This window comes from Narcine bancroftii, chromosome 4 (assembly GCF_036971445.1).
Source record: "Narcine bancroftii isolate sNarBan1 chromosome 4, sNarBan1.hap1, whole genome shotgun sequence".
In the NCBI taxonomy this organism is placed as follows: Eukaryota; Metazoa; Chordata; class Chondrichthyes; order Torpediniformes; family Narcinidae; genus Narcine; species Narcine bancroftii.
Window position 1 is genome coordinate 101,266,781 of NC_091472.1, and position 24,053 is coordinate 101,290,833.

A 24,053-nucleotide genomic window follows, 5' to 3' on the forward strand; every position below is an offset into this window, starting at 1 on the left:
TGGGCAGTGGGGTTGAGTGGGAAAATGGATCAGCTCATGATTAAATGGCAGACTCGATGGGCTGAATATATTTTCTTGTACTCCTGTAACTTATTTTCTCTCACACATGCTCATTATTTCTGTTAAGGGATAATTCCCAATAGCCAGTGAACTACTATCTGTCTGGATAGCACACAAAAACTGTATTTTGGTACACATGTCATTGAACACCAGTTCAATTCCCTCTTTGGTTTGTGGGAGGGGACTGGAGCACCCAGAGGAAATCCTTGTTGTGGGGACAAAGGACAAATTCCACACAGGCTCCTGGAATTTTGAGATAAAATGTTGCTTACACATTGAACTCCACTGCATTTGATATGTTTACTGCTTCTTTTTTGACAGTACTACAGATATCTGTTGACAGGAGCAGAATCACCCACTCGCAACTCCAAGTCGAATAGGTGAGTCTAACTGGTAATGACAATCTCTGTTACTTCTAATCTGTTCGCACACACACGTTTTGCAACCAGCGCACAAAGGAAATTAATGTGCACTCAAAAGGTCAGTTACCTAAAATGTAGTAATAATTATACTTATGAAAATAATCTCTTGGCTAACTGCTTCCTTTAGCTAGTTAGCCACTTTTTGAAATACCACATTTGCACATCACTAAAAACCTCACAAAGATAAGCGTATACAGAGCCGTTGTCATACCCACACTCCTGTTCGGCTCCGAATCATGGGTCCTCTACCGGCACCACCTACGGCTCCTAGAACGCTTCCACCAGCGTTGTCTCCGCTCCATCCTCAACATCCATTGGAGCGCTTACACCCCTAACGTCGAAGTACTCGAGATGGCAGAGGTCGACAGCATCGAGTCCATGCTGCTGAAGATCCAGCTGCGCTGGATGGGTCACGTCTCCAGAACGGAGGACCATCGCCTTCCCAAGATCGTGTTATATGGCGAGCTCTCCACTGGCCACCGTGACAGAGGTGCACCAAAGAAAAGGTACAAGGACTGCCTAAAGAAATCTCTTGGTGCCTGCCACATTGACCACCGCCAGTGGGCTGATAACGCCTCAAACCGTGCATCTTGGCGCCTCACAGTTTGGCGGGCAGCAACCTCCTTTGAAGAAGACCGCAGAGCCCACCTCACTGACAAAAGGCAAAGGAGGAAAAACCCAACACCCAACCCCAACCAACAAATTTTCCCTTGCAACCGCTGCAATCGTGTCTGCCTGTCCCGCATCGGACTTGTCAGCCACAAACGAGCCTGCAGCTGACGTGGACTTTTTACCCCCTCCATAAATCTTCGTCCGCGAAGCCAAGCCAAAGAAAGAATTGATGTCACCTCACCTTTCCTGTTACGTGAGAGAGAGGCTGTGCCGAAATGATCTTGAAACAATTTCAAGATTCTTGGCTTGGCTTTGCGGACGAAGATTTATGGAGGGGGTAAAAGTCCACGTCAGCTGCAGGCTCGATTGTGGCTGACAAGTCCGATGCGGGACAGGCAGACACGGTTGCAGCGGTTGCAGGGGAAAATTGGTTGGATGGGGTTGGGTGTTGGGTTTTTCCTCCTTTGTCTTTTGTCAGTGAGGTGGGCCCTGCGGTCTTCTTCAAAGGAGGTTGCTGCCCGCCGGACTGTGAGGCGCCAAGATGCACGGTTTGAGGCAATATCAGCCCACTGGCGGTGGTCAATGTGGCAGGCACCAAGAGATTTCTTTAGGCAGTCCTTGTACCTCTTCTTTGGTGCACCTCTGTCACGGTGGCCAGTGGAGAGCTCGCCATATAACACTATCTTGGGAAGGTGATGGTCCTCCATTCTGGAGACGTGACCCATCCAGCGCAGCTGGATCTTCAGCAGCGTGGACTCGATGCTGTTGGCCTCTGCCATCTCGAGTACTTCGATGTTAGGGATGAAGTCGCTCCAATGAATGTTGAGGATGGAGCGGAGACAATGCTGGTGGAAGCGTTCTAGGAGCCGTAGGTGATGCCGGTAGAGGACCCATGATTCGGAGCCGAACAGGAACCGACAACGACTCTGTATACGCTTATCTTTTGAGGTTTTTCAGTTGGTTGTTTTTCCAGACTCTTTTGTGTAGTCTTCCAAAGGCGCTATTTGCCTTGGCGAGTCTGTTGTCTATCTCGTTGTCGATCCTTGCATCTGATGAAATGGTGCAGCCAAGATAGGTAAACTGGTTGACCGTTTTGAGTTTTGTGTGCCCGATGGAGATGTGGGGGGGGCTGGTAGTCATGGTGGGGAGCTGGCTGATGGAGGACCTCCATTTTCTTCAGGCTGACTTCCAGGCCAAACATTTTGGCAGTTTCCGCAAAACAGGACGTCAAGCGCTGAAGAGCTGGCTCTGAATTTCCACAAGCATTCAGTGCGCACATACTTTTGACACAAGAAAAAAAAAATTGCGCATCTTGAGATTTTTGCACACACTGACTATTTAAAATTAGAGGGAACATTGCCATAACTTGGAAAACAAAAGGATGCAAAATTTGCATGTGAGTTTGGTTTCACTGCAGTTATTGACATGTTTTCTTTTGTCTTTGAACTGCTTGGCTGAGGACTATTTTTATTCTTCATAACAGCAGTTATTTGAGACTTAAATTCATGACTCTGCATCTAACTCCGCCACAAAGTTGAATCTTCAGGACATTTCCCCAAAGTAAATGGAATTCAGCTCTCAAAGTTAAGTGCATATTTAGAGACCCCAATCAAAAAAAATAGAACTGATCAACTCTCAACTTTACTAATTATTCTCAATCCTGCACTGTTCACTATCCTTGTGCTGTGGACCCCCTTTCAATTCAACCATTTTCACACTACAGAGAAGCCAGGGCGAGTAACTACAGTGTATTTTGTTGAAGGTGCAGTTGCATTTTGTTGGTGGGGGAATGAATGCTCAGGATGGTAGATGGATCACTACTTGAACGACCTGCTTTTCCTGGATGTTTGTGCTTCCGGATCTACACTCATCCAGCCAGACAGCAGTCCGACACAAGCCTGACTTGTGCATTGTAAATGGTGAAAGCTTCGAGTTGCCATGAGGTGTGTCAGATTAGGTGCAGATTACTGCTGATCGATGGACTTCAACGCAAAATACAAAATGATTTAAATTATTATTATCGAAATGAGGCTCTTCCTGTTGAACCTTCTACAAAGTCATTTCTTTTCCTGTAAAGTGGTGAGACCTGAGCTGTATACAGTATTCACACTGTGGACTAACTCATGCATAGTTTAAACATATCCTCCATTGCCTTTGTATTCTATGTCTTGGCTAATGAAGGAAAGTATTCCATATGACTTGAAGTCCTGTTATTGATTGATTCTACTACCTTTAAGGATCTGTTGATATACAGCAAGGACCTATTGTTCTGGCACAATATTGAATGTGCTGGCATATATTGTTTCTTCTCTTATTTCAATGCCCCTTCCAAATATGCTTACCTTACATGGATTAAATTTGATTTGATAGTTTTCTGTCCAACCAACCAGACGATATATATCCTTTTGTGATCTGAAGCTTCATTCTTCACCATGAACCATATGACCAATTTTGCTTTATTCTTCAAACTTCTCTATTCTGCCTGTATATTTAGGTCTCAATCATTAATATTGCACAAAGCAAAGGATGAGGCACTGATTCCTATGGCACCCCACTGGAAATTGAGTCACAAAAACACCTCTCAACTACTTGTTTCCTGCCACTGAGCTAATTTTGAATCCAGTTGCTTTAATTTTTTTGACCAGACTTTGTTGAATCTTGTCAAAAGTCTTGCAAAAATCCACGTAAATGGCATTAAACATCCCACTTGTAACCTCTTCATAAAATGCTTGCTGTCTGTGATAAATCTGCATCTTTCTTGATGAAGATTGATATTGTCCTTGAGAATTCAATCCAATACTTTACACACTGTTAATTGTTCTTGATTTATCCCTTGCTCCCTTTTTTAAACATTAGTCCATCTCTCTGGCATCACTCTTCTTGGCAGAGTAGGCCAAAAAAGTTATAGTTAGAGCCTGTCCAATTTCTTTATTTCTTTTAACAGCCTGGAATATATTTCATCTGGACCTCGAGATTTATTCAGTTTCAAAGATGTTAAACTCCTGTCAGCCTCTTCTTTTACCATTTATCTCATGCAGTCTCTCACACTCATTTACCTTTTCTTGAAAGATTAGCATCATCCCCTTCTCTGAAAATAGACTAATATTCAGAATCCCACATCCTCCATACCTGTACCGGCTCCATACACAGTCCATTATAGATCCAACTCTTTCCATAGCATCTCGCTATTTTTATTACTAACAGAATATTTTAAATTTTGTTTTGATTTTATTACCAATATTTTTATAACCCTTTTTAATTTCAGCCCCAAACTTTCCACTCTCTCCCAGCTATCACTGTTTGAATTTAATGTGTGCCTCTCTGTGCAGCTTGTCAGCCGAGGGGCTCTGAAGTAATCAGTTTAGCTCAATGGATTGAAGTTTCAAAGAGTACAGAAAGCCAAAGTAACTTCATGCTTACCAAGTAGTAGTCTAAACAGAACTAAAAATACAACAAATGGTGTAAACTTTAAAATGTCCCATTTGTTTTACTCATTAACTGTGAATTTTTCTTCATTGTGTTATGTGCTTGTATTGTCACCTTGTCTCAATGTTTGTCTTGTGCTACATGATGTGTAACTCCTTGTGCCTATTGTTGCAGAAGTAGCCTGAATTTGGATGATTTCCGGTAAGTATGCTCGCAGCATGTTGAGAATATCTCTTATTCTTGAATGTTACTTTATCACGACATCTTCGCACTCCAGATTCCATCACACGCTTGCTGCTTACTGCAGCTTCTGCCTTTACAACAAGCTGGGGTTTTTTTTAGAGATCAATAGATCTAAAGGAGGTCCTTCAGCAAAGGATTTGAAAATATATTTTTTTCTCATTTTGCCCTCTTTAACAATTGAAAGACATTTTAAAGTACTATGTGGGCATGTGATGTAACTGACCTGGCATAGAGACTGGAGTTGCACCTCCTGATGCTCCGAAAACCCCAGACCTGAAAGCTGCCACCGACTGTATGTCCAGGATGTGATTCCATTGGAATGGCTGAGTGCTGAAGATTCTCTTAGGAACTGCTGGCCATAGCCAATAAGGTTGGGATACCAGCTGTAATATAATTATTTGAGTATTTGAAGGAGGAATTGGTGTATTCTTTCAGGGTTAACTGCATGGCAGCCAAATATCAGAAAGGTGTTTAAAAAGCAAATCTTTAAAAATATCTCTCTTTTGCATCATAGTTATTTTTTTACCGTCGGTAATTTTGATATGGCAGGTTAAATCTTACTTTTTGTAAGGATCGATTTGAAAAGTGAAGGGTGGAAGAAGGAAACAACATAAGAGTATGAATAATCTTGTAAAAGGAGAAGTTATTATCTGTTATAAAGGCAGAAGGCATTGCAGCTTGAATGTCACTGGAGTATGTACATAAATGTGGAAGCAAGTAGCTGGCCTCAGACCATCCTCTAATGAATGCTAATGCTGAGGCTAACATGTATCTGTTTCTTTCCCACTGATTAACGCTGCCTGTTGGATTCTGTTTTTAAAATATTGTGGGTCAGTCCTGAACAGGAGTTTAAATGGTGCACTGAGTCTGCATCACTAGGGCAAGCTGCCTCCATGAATCAAGGGTCTTCATCTGCATCTGTTTTCCCTCATGTCCAGTCAATTCTAACACTTCCATCTGGCATTTTACCTTCTCTCCCTGCTGCTATAATGTAAGTCAGGGTTTGTTCATCCAGTGTGCATAGATGTTTGTGTCAAGAATATTCCATACCAGCCATTAATGTGTGCATTTTATGTTCGTTTATTGATTGTCATTGAATGTTTCAATGGTAATTTATTTTTGTAAATAGTTTGATTAAAGTTGAAAGTTTTGGTGCTTCTTATGTATCCATCTTCAGTTTGTACAATTGTCGAAACAAGTTAGTTTTGGGAAATGAGGTTGATGGCTGCACTGTGTGGTTGTCTAGAATAAGGGTTGATATCCCTGCTCTTTTCTCCTTTGAGAGACACTCATGAGATCCAAGGTATAATTTAGTAACAAGTCCACTGGAGTTCTTAGTGCAAACAAGAATTCTTCAAAATCATAGCACAAAAGGAAGCCATTTGACTCTGAGACTGTCACAATTTTTTACCCATAGTCTTGCACTTTATTTTTCCTTTTAATTGGATATCTAACTTCCTTTCATAAGTTGGAAAAATAGCAGCATTGTATGGGCTCTGTGGCCCACAGTGAAGGTGATATTGATTCTGGCCACTGTCCTGTCACTCACTGGATCTTGTAAGATGCTCCATTTTAAAAAATGTGGGTTCCTCCTTTGGCTCCTGGCGAGCAATTCTTCTGCAGGAGTTCTGTTTACTTGTTGATGTGGCTTGGAATAGATTCAAGGCAGCAGATTGCAAATGATTATCTGCATGAAAACTGTCACTAGTTCTAATTTGCTATTTGAGTGCGACAGGAGGGACAGTTCTCTCCCAGACATCAGTTGGTGCTTCCAAATTGTTTATTGCTTTAATGATTAGAAGAATATCTGTCCTATCTATGAACTCAAGATGCAGGTGTGTCCCTTACATGATGCCGCTGTTTCTCCTTTGTGTGAAACTTCAAATGTTTATGCTACCAAGTGGATGGCCACACCACTTCAAGTCGAGAACAACTGAAACTCAATTTTAGTGCCAGTATTGTACTTGGGTAGTGGCCTAGATTAAACATGGTTTCCAATAAATGAGCATTTGTAGAATACTTGAAAATAAGTAACAAGCATGAAGTAAATTTCTTTCAAATCCCATTTGAGAATAACATGTTGAAATATGTTCTGGACAGGTATATTCACGCAATTCACAAATTAAATGAACTATGTGTCATCGTTTAGAAAGAGGAAACAGAGTGTATCTAAGTTTGATGACATTAAATTGAGTGGAAAAGCAAATTGTGCAGAGGATACGGAGAGTCTGCAGAGAGATATAGATAGGTCAAGTGAGTGGATTGTTGGTAAATGTGAGTATTTACTTCAGAAGGAAAAATGGAAGATCAAATGATTTAAATGGCAAGTGATTGTCACATGCTACTGTTCAGAGGGACTTAGAAATGCTTGTGCATGAATTGCAAAAGGTTGCTTTGCAGTTACAGCAAGCTATCAAGAAGACAAATGGAATGTTGGCCTTCATTGCTGGAGGGATTGAATTGAGGTGCAGGGAAGTTGTGCTGCAACTGTACAAGATACTGGTGAGGGAACATCTGGAGGACTGAGAGCAGTTCTGGTCTCCTTACTTGAGGAAGGATGTATTGGGTTAAGAGGCGGTGCAGTAAAGGTTCACCAGGTTGATTCCAGAGACGGAGTTAGCCTATGAGGAGAGATGGAGTCGCCTGGGGCTGTCCTCACTTGAATTTAGAAGAATGAGAGGGAATCTTATAGAGATATATAAAATTAGGAAAGGCATAGATAAGAGAGTTGTTCCCATAGGTGGTGGAGACTAGCTTCAAGGGGTAGTAGAGTTACGATGGAGATGAGGAGGAACTGCTTTTCCCAGAGGGAAATCTATGGAATTTTCTGAGCATTGAAGCAGCGGAGGCTACCTCAGTGAATATATTTAAGACAAGGTTGGATGGATTTTAACAACATAGGGGAATGGGGAAAAAGCAAGTAGGTTGAGATGAGTCCGTCATCAGATCTCATTGAATGATGGAGCAGGCTCTATGGGCTGGATGGCCCACTCCTGCTCCTACTCTTTTTTTGATGTTCTTGTGTTCTTATTCCAATTCATATGAGGTGCAAAATGCTTAATGTGATTTTCTTAAAATTATTCTGGTGATAGTCCATTAAAATTTATTTCAGTGTGTATTTTTTTCATGATGCTTGAAGTAGGCATGTAAGCTGTTTGTATTTTTCATCATCCAAAATCTTTTAAATTGTTTTGATTGAAGAGCAAATTTTCCCTGAAATTATTCTGAATTCCTTGATTTTCTTACTTTCTGTAAGCATATTCAATAACATATTCAAATTTTCTACTTGAAATATAATGTTATCATGTTTGGTGAGAAATACAACCTGTTAATATATTCCAATTCCTCTCTGTGCTTCTGAGTAATCAACCTTATGACAGGAAAATAAACCATAATTATCTGGGTGTGTATAACACAATTAATAATGGAGAATGTTGTATTATTTACATCTAATAATAAAAATGTAATTGGATATAATTTTCATGCTGTATTGTAAAAAATATAGCAATATTAAATTGACTTTGAAATCCCATTTGAGAAAAAATATTGAAATATGTTCTGTTTATTAACATAATCCACGACTTTGGAGTAAATAAAGCATCTGTGTAATGGTTTAGAAAATAGTGCAGTCTATTTGATGCACAAATTGTTTAATTGTTGCTTATCACATTGGGCTGCAAAACAGGTTATATTCATTTACAACATGATATGCAAATTAATCATAGAATTATATAGCAGGTTTAATTTGATTAAAATATTTATAATTTTTTGATACTGCATTTATTCTTTGAGATAGTTCATTGAAGTAGCAGTATGGCTGTGGCTGGCATAGTGGTCTAGCCAGTGGACCTGCTGCCTCACAGCTCTAGAGACCTAGGATCAGGTGCTGTTTGTGGAGTTTGCACATTTCTCTTGTGACTATGGGTTTCCCCTGGTGTTCCAAGTTCTTTCCCCATCCCAATTCCATGTGGGTTTGTAGGTTTATTGTCTACTGGAAATTGCCCCCAAAGTGTTGGTCAATAGTAGAATCTAGAGGTGAGAGGTTATGTGATGGGAATGTGGGAACAGCAAAATCAGATTAGTGTATTATTAATGTGAACGGGTGGTTGATAATTGGTGAAGATTCAATGGGACTGTTTCTGTGCTCTCTGTTGATAATTTCTATGAATATACTAAATCGGATGAGCAGAATTCAGGCTCCAAAGCTATAACCAAAGTTATAATGTCATCCATCCTCTTATAGAAATATTGACTTGGAGAAGCTGCATGCATGGATTGGCAAATACTGCTGTAATTCAGTATCAAGCCTTTGGTTGGGAGATGGAGGGGAGAATGTTGCCTTTGCTTTGAAGTGAATCTCGGAGACAATCAACTTGAGTTTTTTGTCCTCACCTTCATGTCTTTCTCTGGCCTTGTTGCTTCTGTTTTCCATGGCCTCTGACAGATTTTGTCTCCCCTTGCATCACCGATCCTCCAATTTGTCCCATATTTCCTGTGCTCCACTGTCAATGGCTGCTGTATCAGAAACATTGTTGCTAGAATTTGGAGACCTTCATTAACAACACTGCCTTGCTTTTTCTCCTCTTGCCTCAAAGACAATCCTCTGTGCTGACCAATAGCCTCAATGGCCATAACTCAAATAAATGATCTGATTACTGCTCCTGGGAGATGCTGTGCAAAAATTAATTGCGATCATTCCTACATTCAGATGTACCTCATTCGCCCAATGTTACTTTGAAACATATGAGAGATACTCCTGAAAGGGGCTATGGAACGTGGAACAAAAATGCAGATCTATTTGTTTAAATGGTGGCTACAAATGCCTTTCAGCAGTTGGGTAAATAAGTAGTCAAGAAGCGGAATTTAATTCGGAAGCAAACACTGGCATATGATCAAAACTCTTATCAACAGACGTGACTGTTTCAGCAGAAGCTTTGCAAGATATTCAGAGTCTGGTTTTTAAATATCTTTAGTATCTGCTCGAATTCAGTTGATAGTTTCTTGATGTGTTAGGTTGATAATTTAATGTGCTTATTTCCTACCATTAGCTTTGCTTGATTATTTGATACTATCAAACTGTCAAGTAGCACAGACTAATATGTATGCAAAATGACCTGGCTGGTAAATTAATTCTTGCCTTTGAAAAGCTGTTGATCACTGTGCATGCAGATAGACAGAAGACAGTGCAAATACTTGCATGAGCTAAAGTTCATTGTATTGCATGTTCGCCCAGTTACCTAATGATTGTAATACTTTGAGTTAAAAGATTTACTAATCAATTCGTCTTCTGTCATTCAGGGGCTCCAATAAGCGTGGAGAGACTTTCGGAATAAGTCGAATAGGTAGCAAGATTAAAGGAGTTTTTAAAAGCACAACAATGGAAGGGGCCATGTTACCTAATTATGGATTGCGAGAAGGAGATGACGATTCCGTGAGTCCCACTGGGTTATAAGTGCCTAGTAGTGAAACACTTTTTCACCACCAGTCTCAAATAGGAAAATGGTAGCTTTTATTGATCCTCCAGAAATTAAATGTAAGCCCAATCTGTGATCAAAGTAGTCCAAGATCTTAGTTCGACATTTCAGGTTCTTGTTTTATAGAAAGATGCAGAGGTGAAACTAGTTCCCTGTGCAACCAGATGTCACTGCCCTCTTAAGCTCTAAATCCTTTTCACAGACTCATTCTTTTACATTTTCCTGGCACTACACAGTTGATGGGTATAAGTTACATCAGTTGTTCCCCCGTAACAGCAGGCTGAGGTTGTATCCTTCACAGTGAGTTGTGCTGTTGATGCCTTTTCCTCTCTATCACCAAGTCTGCCACCTCTTTCAGTTTTTCCAGTTTCTGCCTTGCGTTAACTCCCTGTTAATGTTCTTGTGATTTTCAAACCTGACTGATCTGAAGGGTTTCCAGACAGTCTTGCACTCTGCACCCATAATAGAACCCTGGCCATTTAAATCTTCATCTGCCTGTATCAGGTTCTATTCAAACCCATCACTGTTGAGTTAAACTACCAGTGCTTTTCTTAAAGGGTAGGATCAGAGTCAAAGAGATTTTACGTTAAAAATTTTTTTTAGTTTTAATGTTAATGGAATTAATGGAACGATGAAGAGAAAACGGGTCTTGGCATACCTAAAAAAATTAAAGGCAGATATAGTCTTTTTACAATAAATATATCTTACCAAATTGGAACATGGAAAATTAAAAAGAGGTTGGATGGAGGCAAATAATATCATCTTCATTTGGATTAAAAGCAAGAGGTGAAGAAATTTTAATTAATGAAAATATACCAATAATAATAATTTAATTGATCAAGCTGGAAGATTTGCAATGGCACACTGCAAAATTTATGCAGAATCATGGATGTTTATGAATATTATTTATGCCCCAAATTAAGATGAAGTTTTTATGAAGGATATCTTTTTAAAAACCACAGGGGAAAGACAAAATATATTTGACTGGATCCTTTCCTTCAGCTTTGAGCCTCATTAACCTCTTTGGATGTATTAAAACATATAAATGACTAATGCCGTGTGGTGAGGGGGACCCTTCGGCAACCAAGTTTCTAATCTTATTTTCTTTCTTTACTCTTTCTCTGTCTTTTCTTGCTTTCATTTCATTTTCTTTTCTTTGTGTTTGTTTGGGGGGAGGGTGGGAATTTATATCATAATGTAATGGATTTGATATTAATTTTTGACCTTTACATTTTATATTTTTTTTCTTGATAAACTTTGAAGAAAGTCTTCCACCTCGTTCTTGCTCTTGAAAAATCACCAGTTCCTTTCTGCTACTTCAACACTCAAAGTTGCAGGATACATCGTTGAGTATTTCAAGCTTTTAAACACGCAGTTGTCTTTTCCCATCTTCAAATTATTTTCTTTGTTTATTCAAGGTTGGGCTAAAATCTTGAAAAAATAGTACCTTTTCATGATCTACCGTAGGCAATTCATTATTTTGCTTGGAGTAATCATATGCTGCTCCCAGAATTATCTCTTGTTCTCAGTGGCTTAAAAGTCTCACCAAAATCCAGCTCTTCTGGGTCCGAGTGTTTGGTGAGCTCTTTTGATATGCATTTTTTCTCCAAATTTGATTTCTCCTAGCATTTGTGGGATTTATTTTTCGAAAAAATTCACCGATTCTCTTCCCTCGATTTCTTCCTTTTGTCCAAACATTCAGACATTATTTTGTCGAGTCAAGTTCTCCACATGGTAAATTTTGTCAAGCAGTCCTTGTTTATTGGACTCCCATTCTTTGGCTTTTATTTCTCAAGCCTTGAGTTTTTCTTGCGTTTTTGTCAATTCAGGCTCTGCTCAACCCATTCTTTCCATCAGGACTTCAACAGTCTCTTTTATTTCATTCAATTTCTCTGTCATATCTCTCATCACTGATTCAACACTTATGAATCAGTTACTCAAATTCTCCATTTTTTTTCCAGGATGATGTTCAATTCTTGACCTGACTCCCCAGTTTTATCTGGTTCTGCTGGTCCTGTTGCCATTTTTGCACCACTCCCTTTCAAAAGACAATAGGTGCTGGAGTAGGGCATTTGCCCCACAAACCAGCACCGCCATTCATTTAGATCATGCTTGATCTTCCACTATCAGTTCCCTGTCCCTGCCTTCTCCCCATAACCTTTAATTCCCTTATCCACAAGAACTTTATCTAATTCCCTCTTGAACTTATTCAGAGAACCCACTTCTATCACCCTCTGCGGCAAAGCATTCCACAGACCAACAACTCTGGGTAAAAAAAAAAATTATTTCTCATCCCTGTCCTAAAGGGCCTTCCCTATATTCTTAAACTATAGCCTCTAGTCCTAGTCTCCCCCAAAATCAGGAAAATGTAATCAGTTTCTATCGTGTCCAATCCCTTAATAATCTTATATATCTCAATCATATCTCCCCTCATCCTTCTAAGTTCCAACATATACGACCCCAATTTATCCAACCTTTCGGCATACTTCAATCCCACCATCCTGGGAACTAACTTTGTGAATCTATGCTGCATTCCCTCAATAGTGAGAATGTCTTTCCTCAAATTAGGAGACCCGAATTGGACATAATGCTCCAGATATGGTCTCACCAGGGCCCTGTATAACTCCAGAAGGATATCCTTACTCCTATACTCTATTCCCCTTTTTATGAAAGCCAATGTGCCATTTGCCTTTTTTACAGCTTGTTGAACCTGCATGCTAGCTTTTAGTGACTGATGTACAAGTACACTTAGATCACGTTGCACTTCCCTACTCCCTAACTTGACTCAATTTAAATAATTTCCTTCCTGTTCCTGCCACCAAAGCAGATAACCTCACATTTATCGACATTAAACTGCATCTTCCATGCATCTGCCTATTCACCTCACCAAGTCCCCTGCATTTTCCTAACATCCTGCCCACACTTCACAATGCCCCCCAGTTTTGTGTCAACTGCAAATTTGCTAATGTTATTTATAATCCCCTTATCTAAATCATTAATATATATGATAAACAACTGAAGACCCAGCACTGAGCCCACTTGTCACATCCTGCAATCCCAAAAGTGACCCGTTAATCCCCACTCTTTGTTTCCTGTCTGTCAACTAATTTTATAATCCATGTCAGCACCCTACCCCAATACCATGCTCTCTGATTTTGCCTACCAATCTCCTATGCGGGACCTTATCAAAAGCCTTTTGAAAGTCCAAGTACACCACATCCACTGATTCTTCCATGTCCACCCTCCTTGTCACATTCTTGAAAATTTTCAGATTAGTCAAGTATAATTTTCCCTTCAGAAATCCATGCTGACTTGTAATGATACTATTATTTCTGTCTAAGTATTCTGTGATTCCTTCTTTTAGAATAGATTGTAATATCTTCCCCATTACTGACATCATGCTAACCGATCTGTAATTGCCCGTTCTCTCCCTCCCTCCCTTCTTAAAAAATGGTGCAATGTTAGCCACCCTCCAATCCACAGATACCTCTCCTGAATCTATAGAATATTGGAAAATGTCAACCACAAGAGCAAGAGCAACCTCCCTAAGCTCCATGAGGCTCTGGGGCCTTATCAGCCTTCAGTCCATTCAATTGATTCAAGACCATGTGCTTCAAAATCTGGATTTCCATCAATTCCTCCATTACCGTTGGAATTTCTATCAATTCCTTCGATACCACTGGACCTCTATCCCCTATCTGACATTTACTTGCATCTTCCCTGGTGAAGACAGATCTAAATTGTTGTTAAACTCATCAGCCATTTCCTTGCTTCCCGGAATAATTTCACCTGTTAAGGCCCAATTTTGGTCCGAACTAATTTTTTTCCCTCTTTACATACCTAAAGAAGCTTTTACTATCCCCTTTTATATTATTGGCTAGTTTACTCTCGGACCTCATTTTTTCCTCCTTTATAGCTTTCTTAGTTACCTTCTGTTGCTCTTTCAAGGTTTCCCAATCCTCCAGCTTTCCACTCCACTTTGCTATATTATACTTCCTCTCCTTGGTCTTGATACTGTTCTTGACTTCCTTTGTCAGCCACAGTTGCCCTTTGCTTGCCTTAGAACCTTTCTTCCTCTTTGAAATGAACTGGTCCTGTACCTTCTTAAAAATGTCCAGAAATACCTCCCATTTTTGTTCTATTGTTCTTCCAGCCAGAGTATCCTTCCATTGTATTTTGGCAAGCTCCTCACTCATGGCTGCATAATCTCCTTTATTCAACTGTAATACTGATTCTTCTGACTTTCTTTCATTTTCCCTTTCAAATTGCAAATTAAAAGTTACCATATTATGGTCACTATTACCTAATGGCTCCCCTACTTCAAGGTCCCTTATAAAATCTGTGTCGTTACACACCAAATCCAGTATTGTCTTCCCCCTGGTGGGGTCCATCATGAGCTGCTCTAAGAATGTATCTCAGAAACATTCTATAAACTCACTTTCTTGCAGTCCTGCACCAGCTAGATTTTCCCAGTCTACCCCCATAACATTCTGACATGCCAATCTTAACTCCTGATTTATTCTTCCTCCTATATCTGAGCCACTGTTTGGGGGCCTGTATATGACTCGCATTATGGTCCTCTTGCCCTTGCAATTCCTCAACTCTATCCAAACAGACTCTACTCCACTGCTTTTATGTCACTCCTTTCAAGGGTCTGAAAAACATTTCTCACCAATAGAGCCATCCCTCCCCCTCAACCAACCTGTTTGTCCTTTTTATAGGATGTATATTCTGGAATATTAATTTCCCAATCCTGGCCCTCCTGCTGCCATGTCTCCGTTATTCCTATAACATCATATCCTCCAATATGCAGTTGAGCCTCAAGCTCATCCATTTTATTTCTTGTACTCCGTGCGTTCATGTATAATACCTTTAATCTGTTACTCCCCACACCCTTCATCTTGTTACCTGACGGACTTGGCCATATTCTGATCCCTTTCTGTTCTTTCTGCCCTTTTAATTTCACTGCCTATCCAACCTTTTCCTATTTTCTCTTTCCTATCCATTGCCCTATCACTCAAGTTCCCATCTCCCTGCCAAATTAGTTTAAACCATACCCAACAGTTCAATTAAACCTGCCCACCAGGATATTGGCCCCTTTTGGGTTCAGGTGTAACCTGTCCTTCTTGGAGAGGTCATGCCTACTCCAGAAGAGATCTTAATGGTCTAAGAATCTGAAACCCTGCACCAGCTCCTCAGCCACACATTCAACCATCTGATCCTTCAATTTTTTGCCCCCACTTGCACTCAGCACAGGTAGCAATCCAAAGATCACTACCCTGGAGGTCCTGTCTCTTAGCTTACATCCTAACTCATTATAATCCCTCCAGGACAATCTCACTTTTTAAAAATTTCTGTCATTGGTACCCACATGTACCAAGATATCAGCTGCTCACCCTGTCCTCTCAGAATACTCTGGACCCGATTTGCGATACCTCTCACTCAAGCACCTGGGAGGCAACACACCATGTGGGTATATCTATCAGTCTCACAGAATCCCTTGTCTTTTCCCTGACAGTGGAGTCCCCTATGACCACTGCATTCCTCTTCCTTCCCATCTGCACCACAGCGCCAGGCTCAGTGCCAGTGACCTGGTCACTGTGACTATCCTCTGTCAGGTCATCCCCCTCAACAGCATCCAATACGATAGACCTATCGCTGAGAGGAATACCCATATCCTAGCATTTTTCTTCCCTCCCTGACAGTTGCCCACTTACCTGACACGTCTAATCTAGGGGTAACTATCTCCCTGTGCGTCCTATCAATTACTTCTTCACTCTCCCTAACGAGCTGCAGGTCATCAAGCTGCAATTCCACCTCCCTAATTTGGTCCTTGAGAGCTGCATCCCAGTGCACCCAGTGCAGGTGTGATCACTGGGTAGGGTGAAGGTCCCATCAACCACCTCTTCACTCTCTCTAACAAGCCACAGGTCATCAAGCTGCAGTTCCAGTTCTCCAACTCGCTCTTTAAGGAACTGCATCATGGTGCACCATTGGGAAGGTAGAAGTCACCCATAGTTCCTACATCTGACACCCAGAACAGAGCACTAACCCCATAGGCATGACCCTGAATTCTATATTAAACATTAAGAAAGGCAAATAATACAGCTTACCTTTCTCCTCGTCTGCTTTCGCCAAAGCCTGTTGAGCCAAAGCCTTAAAGTTCCACTTCTTCGCTGTGCTGGCTACTCCTTGACCCTTCCCTCCTTTTATTGGTCCCTTACCAATTTCCCCTGACTGGTTAAGTTTACTTTGTGTACTTACCACCCTGTCGCTCAGCCAACGCACCTCCTCCTCGACCTCCTCTTCACCCAACTAGGCCCTTGGTTGAATAGGAGCTTCTTCAATCTTGTTTCTTGGTGGCCTTGGCTTCTTTGTGCTAGTTTTATCCATTTTTAATGAAATAAATCTGAATTTTCAAGTTTTTACAGTATTTACTATTCTTCATTGACAGCTCAACCAAAACACATCTGCCTAGGTCCTTCACATGGCCACGCCCCTGTGAGGCAAGTTTTGACACAGAATATAATGGGGTTCTGGAACGTGCTGCCAGGGAAGGTGGTAGAAACAGAATAGATGGCATACTTTAAAGGGTATTTAGAAAAGTACTTGAAGAGGCAGGGAATTGAGGGACATGGACCATATAAAGGCAGAAGGGTTAATTAGAGTGGCAACAATGATGGTCTGAGGGCCTTTTCCTGTGCTGTATATTCTATTGTAAGTCTGGAGAAAGCTGGAGATGTTTTAAAATAGATTTGAGTTCCAGAGTTTTGTGTTTTCAAGTTGTGGTTTTAGTGTTAATCTATTATTGTAAATCCAAATAATCTTTGTCCATCTGTAAATGAAAAGCAAGTTGTTCAGGTTCTCTCCTGTAGAGGGCGCTACAGCCCAAGCATTCCTCCTTGGCACTCTGCCCAACTTTCTTTGAAATTGCTTATGCGATGAAATTATGTTCTTTATCACAGTGAGAAATGTATTTAATTTGCTTCTGCATTTTTCTTTAAGGTCTAAAAGGATAAGATTAGTCAGTAGATCTTTGAACCTTTCTTCATTCCATGGGAGTTGCTAAACCAGAGATTGATGGCTGTAAATTCTAAAGTTGTGTGCTCAACAGTGGATATGCTGTCACTTTCTGGAAATACCATGAATAGAAATATTACACAGAAACTCGTACTAACCTTTCATTCCATGTAATTATACAGCTAATATAAAAAAATACTTAACCTGTAGTTGCACACCACTAGGCAGGCGAACCGGCTCCGCTTGCAATCCACGCAGTGGGGCAGCCGGCCAAAATGGCGCCGTTGAGGGGGGGGGGTTTCCCCTTCTCAGCATAGGGCTCAGGAGCCCGCACTGGGGGACCAAGTGATGCCCGGGTGACGTCAGTGCCCCTCCCCCATTGCAGTTCTCAGTCAGGTCCAGGCTGGGAGTATAAGTCCAGCACAGCAGTCTGCAATAAATCAGTTCTGCTCACTGAGCTCAATCCCCGTCTGGTTATGTGTTCTTTCAGTAGCAGTGTAGCTGCCGCTACAATTGGTGACCCTGACAGGTTCAAACATCTTTGAACCCATCCATGAGCGAACCTGGGATCAGTGCTATAGCCGTCAAGCTGCCTGAATTCTGGGTGCAGGAGCTGGAGACCTGGTTCGGCAACGCGGAGGCTCAGTTTCACCTCCGCCAGATTTCATCCAACAAGACCAAATTCTACCATATGGTCTCCGCCCTGGACCAGGCCACTGCCAAATGTGTGCTGCACCTCGTTCAGCACCCATCCGCCAAAGACAAATAAGAGACCATCAAGCGAGTGCTCACCAGATCCCTCGGACTATCTGGGCGCCAGTTTGCCGCTCGGATGCTGCACCTCGACGCCCTTGGGGACAGGTACCTGATGGAGCTGATGGACGAGATGCTTGTGCTCATGGGTGATCACACCAACTGCCCACTCTCAGAGCGCATTTTCCTTGACCATCTGCCCGAGGACATCCAGCCGTTACTGGCCCAAGAGAACTTTACCGACCCGAGGAAGGTAGCTCAGAAGGCCCAAGAGCTATGGCTCAAGCGATTCCCGGAGGGCTCGGCGGTCCAGGTCATGAGGCACAGGCGTGATCATGTCAAGCCCACCCTAGCACTGCGGTAGAGCATCCGGCCCCGGCAGGGGCCACCAAGAGCATAACCAGGGGCACGTCATCCGCTTCAGGCCTCCTCTTCTACCACCAGTGCTGGGGAGCCAAGGCTCAGAAGTGTCGTCAGCGGCTGGCCAAGAACACAGCCTCCTTTACCTTTGGGACTCGGTCAGCGGCCGGCAGTTCCTCGTCGATACTGGGGGCCAGATCAGCTTAATCCCGGCCACAGCCAATGAGTCCAGGAACTGACCTCGAGGACCTCCCCTCTGTGCGGCCAACACAACAGAGATCAGGACATATGGAGACAAGACAGTCCACTTGATGATTGGCCAACGAAAGTTCTCGTGGAGGTTCACTGTCTCGTCCCTCCCGACCACCATCCAGGATACCGACTTCTTCCTCGCCCATGGGCTTCTGATGGACATTCGGGGTAGGTGCCTGGTGGATGCCCTTATTTTCCAGGCTGTTCGCCTTGTCACCTCCCACACAGAGCAGCTGCAGATGGCCATGATCAGCACACCCAGAGACGAGTTCCAGCAAATCCTGGACGAGTTTCCGACCCTCCTCAAGCCACAGATCTCCGCTGCCTCGCCGTGCCATGGGGTGTTCCATCACATCCCCACCCAAGGCCCACTGGTTCCCGCCAAGACACGCCGGATCCCGCCTGACAAGCTCCAGGTGGCGAAGGAGGAGTTTTTGCATCTGTTGAAGCTGGGGATCATTCGGCAGTCCGAAAGCCCGTGGGCCTCGCAGCTCCACCTACCTGAAAGCCTCGGCGGTTGGCTCCCCTACAGAGACTATCGACAGCTCAACAAGGCAACAGTTCCTGACCATTACCCCATCCCTCACATCCAGGACTTTACGGCCAACCTGCATGGCGCGAGGGTTTTCTCCAAGGTTGACCTGGTGAGCGGGTATCACCAAATCCCAGTGCATCCTGAGGACATACCCAAGACGGCCATCATCACCCCCTTTGGCTTGTTCGAATTCCTTAGCATGCCGTTCAGGCTCCACAACGCCACTCAGACGTTCCAGCGCCTCATGGACTCAGTGGGTATGGACCTGGATTTCGTATTCATTTACTTAGACGACATCCTCATTGCCAGCAGGGATCATGTGCAACACAAGGCCCACCTGCACACCCTCTTCTCCCGGATGGCCGACTTCGGCTTCACCATCAACTCAGCTAAGTCCCAGTTTGGGAAAGAGTCCATGCAGTTCCTGGGCCATACCATCATGGCGGACGGAGCCATGCCTGTCATTACGAAGGTCGCCGCTATCAAGGAGTTCCCACGTATGAACAATCTCAAGGGACTGCAGGAGTTCGCAGGTATGGTCAACTTCTACAACAGATTAATCCCGGGAGCTGCGTGCATCATGCAGCCACTATTCGCCCTCATCGCAGCCAAGCACAAATCGCTTACCTGGACCCCAGAGGCCTGCAGTACATTTGAGGCCACCAAGGATGCCCATGTGAAGGCTACCATGCTCGCCCACCCGCTCACCAACCTGCATATGGTGCTCTCCATCGATGCCTCTGCCACAGCTGTCGGCGCTGTCCTGGAACAGCAGGTGAATGGACAATGGAAGCTGCTGGCATTCTTCAGCCGGCTTCTCCGCCCACCAGAGTGCAAATATAGCGCTTTTGACCGTGAGTTACTGGACATGTACCTGGTGGTGGGCATTTCCGCTATTTCTTGGAGGAGAGGACTTTTACCATCTTTACTGACCACAAACCCCTCACCCAGGCACTCACGATGGCGAAGGACCCCTGGTCGGCCCGCCAGCAGCATCGCCTCTCCTTTGTGTCGGAGTTTACCACCGACATTCGGCACAAGGTGGGGAGGACAATGTGGTTGCTGATGCACTCTCTCGACCGGCCATCTGCGCGCTGACGCCCGGCCTCAACTTCGACCAGCTCACCCGGGACCAGAAGTCCGACGAGGTGACACGAGCCTTCAGGACTGCCATCATTGGCCTACGGTTCCAAGATCTCCTGATTCCGAGCGGTGGAAGCACCGTCCTATGCGATGTCTCCATGGGTAACCCACGGCCAGTGGTTCTCCAGCAGTGGCGCAGGCAACTCTTCCATCACATCCACGACCTTTCGCACCCGTCCATCAGGTCCACGGTCCGGATGGTGATAGAGCGGTTCGTCTGGCATAGGGTGCGGAAGCAGATTGTGGGCTGGGCCAGAAAATGCACCCATTGCCAAATGTCCAAGGTACACAGGCACACCAGGGTGTCTGTTCAAGAGTTCGAGCATGTTCGGGAACGGTTTAGCCACATTCACGTGGACATAGTCGGGCCCTTTCCCGTTTCCTGCGGCAACCGTTATCTGTTCACGGTGGTCGACCGCACCACTCGTTGGCCTGAGGCGATCCCGATGCCGGATGCCTTCACGGACTCCTGCTCCTGAGTGCTATTGCACGGTTGGGTCGCCCGGTTCGGCGTTCCGAATCACCTCACCAGCGATAGGAGTGCCCAGTTCACCTCTGCGTTCTGGGCACAGCTCACCAACAGGTTGAGGATCGAGCTACACCGCTCCACGGCCTATCACCCACAGGCCAATGGCTGGTCGAGCGTCTGCACTGCCACTTTAAGTTAGCACTTATGGCCCGCCTCACCGGTCCCCACTGGGTGGACGAACTGCCTTGGGTGCTCCTGGGCATCTGCTCCACACCCAAGGAGGATCTGCAGGTGTCATCAACTGAGCTGGTCTACGGTGCACCGCTGGCACTTCTTGGTGAGTTTATCAACACTCCTCACAACCCCAGCGGTCACCACATGTGCTGCTTCCCCACCTTGAGGCCCGCTTGGACTCCTTCGTACCCCCACTGCTCCCCAAACACGGCACGCGGCCATTTCACATCCCCAGTGAGCTGCTTTCCGCAGAGTACATTTTTATTTGGCGGGGCCCGCCTGCGGCACCTCTGCAGAGACCTTACGAGGGGCCGTACAAGGTTGTCCAGCGTTCAGGGTCTACGTTCACGCTGGACATCAGTGGCAGGCATGAACTGTTTATTGTGGTCAGGCTGAAGCCAGCGCACTTCAACCCCACCGAACCAGTGATTGTGGCCCAGTCCAAGAAGCGAAGCTGCCCAGCTAAAAAGGACATTGGTGCTGGTTCTTGGGGAGGGGTGGGGGCTGTGTAGCGGCACACCACTAGGCAGGCGAACCGGCCCTGCTTGTCTTACATGAATCTGGCAAGTTTTGTGTTCTGTCTGGTTCATTACTTCCAGGAGAGGAGGAATTAATAACTCTTCAAATGTTTTATAGAATTCTATTGGGAATCCATCCTCTCCTGGCATTTTACCGTTCGTCAACTTTTTTGATATATCCTGTACTTCCTCTATTTCAAATGGTTTTATCAGTTTGTTTTGTTCCTTCTCTTGCAATTTCAGCAGTTCAATTTTAGTTTAAAAACTCTTCTATTTTATCATCTTTCCCCTCGTTCTCAGTTTGGTCTCATTGTTTATAAAATTCCTTAAAGTTCTCACTAATCTCTATCGGGTTAAATGTAATTTGTTTGTTGTTTTTCATTTTTTTTAAATTTAAAAAAATTTTCACAGTATGAACCATATTGACCAAAATACACATAAATATTTCCGTCATGAATATACACAGTGTCATTTTCTCCCCTTTTTCCCCTCCCTTCCCTCCCTCCTTCACCCCCCTCCCCACCCACTCAACATTCAACATATATGATACATTAAACTCATTAAACAATGTCATCACACAATGAAAATAAATAAGAAAATTGTGTCATCTCATTTTACACACTGGGTCAGTTCATTTCGTCTTCTTCTCATTGTGTCATTTTAGGTGGTGGAGGTCCGCGGTAGGACTTCTCTGTTGTGTTCCATGTACGGTTCCCAAATTTGTTCGAATATTGTGATGTTATTTCGTAAATTATATGTTATTTTTTCCAATGGAATACATTTATTCATTTCTATGTACCATTGCTGTATTCTCAGGCTCTCTTCTAATTTTCAGGTTGACATCATACATTTTTTTGCTACAGCTAAGGCTATCATAATAAATCTTTTTTGTGCTCCATCCAAATCGAGTCCAAGTTCTTTACTTCTTATATTACTTAGAAGAAAGATCTCTGGATTTTTTTGGTATGTTGCTTTTTGTGATTTTATTTAATACCTGGTTTAGATCTTCCCAAAACTTTTCCACTTTCTCACATGCCCAAATTGCATGTACTGTTGTTCCCGTTTCCTTCTTTCAGTGAAAACATACTGATACTGTTGGGTCCCATTTATTTAACTTTTAGGGCGTGGTGCATAGCCTGTGTAACCAATTATATTGTTTCATGCGTAACCTCGTGTTTATTGTATTTCTCATAGTTCCAGAGCATAGTTTTTCCCATCTTTCATTCTTTATCTTTATGTTTAGATCTTGTTCACACTTTTGTTTGGGTTTACAGCTTATTTCCTTGTTCTCTTTCTCTTGCAGTTTGATGTCCATGTTTGTTATAAATCTTTTAATTATCATTGTGTCTGTAATCACATATTCAAATTTGCTTCCTCTGTTCCTCTGGTAACCTCAGCCTGCTTCCCAATTTGTCCTTCAAGTAGGTTTTCAGTTGGTGGTATGCAAACATTGTACCGTGAGATATCATATTTGCACTTCATTTGTTGAAAAGATAATAATTTATTTCCCGAAAAACAATTTTCTATTCTTTTGATCACTTTTCTCTCCCATTTTCTAAAGGAAAGGTTATCTGTTGTGAAGGGGATTAGTTGATTTTGCATCAATATTAATTTTGGTAGTTGATAATTTGATTTTTTCCTTTCTACGTGAATCTTCTTCCAAATGTTGAGCAGATGATTCAGTACTGGTGAATTCCCATGTTGCACCAGATTTTCATCCCACTTATTTAGTATATGTTCAGGTACCTTCTCCCCTATTTTATCTAGCTCTAATCTGGTTTTTCCCTTGTTTGATAAAAATCTGATAGGTATCTTAATTGTGCTGCTCTATAATAATTCTTAAAGTTTGGTAGCTGGAAGCCCCCTTGTTTGTACCATTCTGTTAATTTATCTAGTGCTATCCTCGGTTTCCGCCCTTTCCATAAGAATTTCCTTATTATTTTCTTTAGCTCCTTGAAGAATTTCTCTGTTAGGTGAATTAGTAAAGATTGGAATAGGTATTGTATCCTTGGGAAGATATTCATTTTGTGCAATTTACCCTTCCTATCAGTGTTAGTGGTAAATCTTTCCAATGTTTTAAGTCGTCTTGTAATTTCTTCATTAATGGCTGATCATTTAATTTGTATAGATGGCCTAGATTATTATCTAGCTGAATACCTAGGTATCGGATTGCTTGTGTTTGCCATTTAAATGGTGATTCTTTCTTAAACTTTGTGAAATCCGCATTATTCATTGGCATCGCTTCACTTTTTATCTGCGTTGATCTTGTACCCCGATACTTCTCCATATTCTTTCAATTTCTTATGTAATTATTTTATTGATAATTCTGGTTTTGTTAAGTATACTATGATGTCATCTGCAAATAGACTGATTTTATATTCCTTCTCTTTTATTTTTATCCCTCTTATTTTACTTTCTATTCTTATCAGTTCTGCCAATGGTTCTATAGCTAACGCGAACAGTGAGGGAGATAATGGACATCCCTGCCTAGTTGACCTGCTTAATTTAAATTGGTTTGATATTTATCACCTT

General features: G+C 42.7%; 1 protein-coding gene across 4 annotated transcripts in view; it reads left to right on the top strand.

Annotated features, from left to right (window-relative positions):
- snx14 (sorting nexin 14) overlaps positions 1-24,053 on the top strand; it is a 227,463-nt gene that overhangs the window by 132,096 nt on the left and 71,314 nt on the right. For 2 of the 4 annotated variants that reach the window (XM_069932232.1, XM_069932233.1), the window contains exons 15-17: positions 382-440; positions 4,695-4,721; positions 10,062-10,194. In XM_069932232.1, the coding sequence (XP_069788333.1) occupies positions 382-440; positions 4,695-4,721; positions 10,062-10,194 (219 nt within the window). The remainder of the gene's footprint in view (positions 1-381; positions 441-4,694; positions 4,722-10,061; positions 10,195-24,053) is intronic. The other 2 variants (XM_069932234.1, XM_069932235.1) reach the window with 1 other exon arrangement.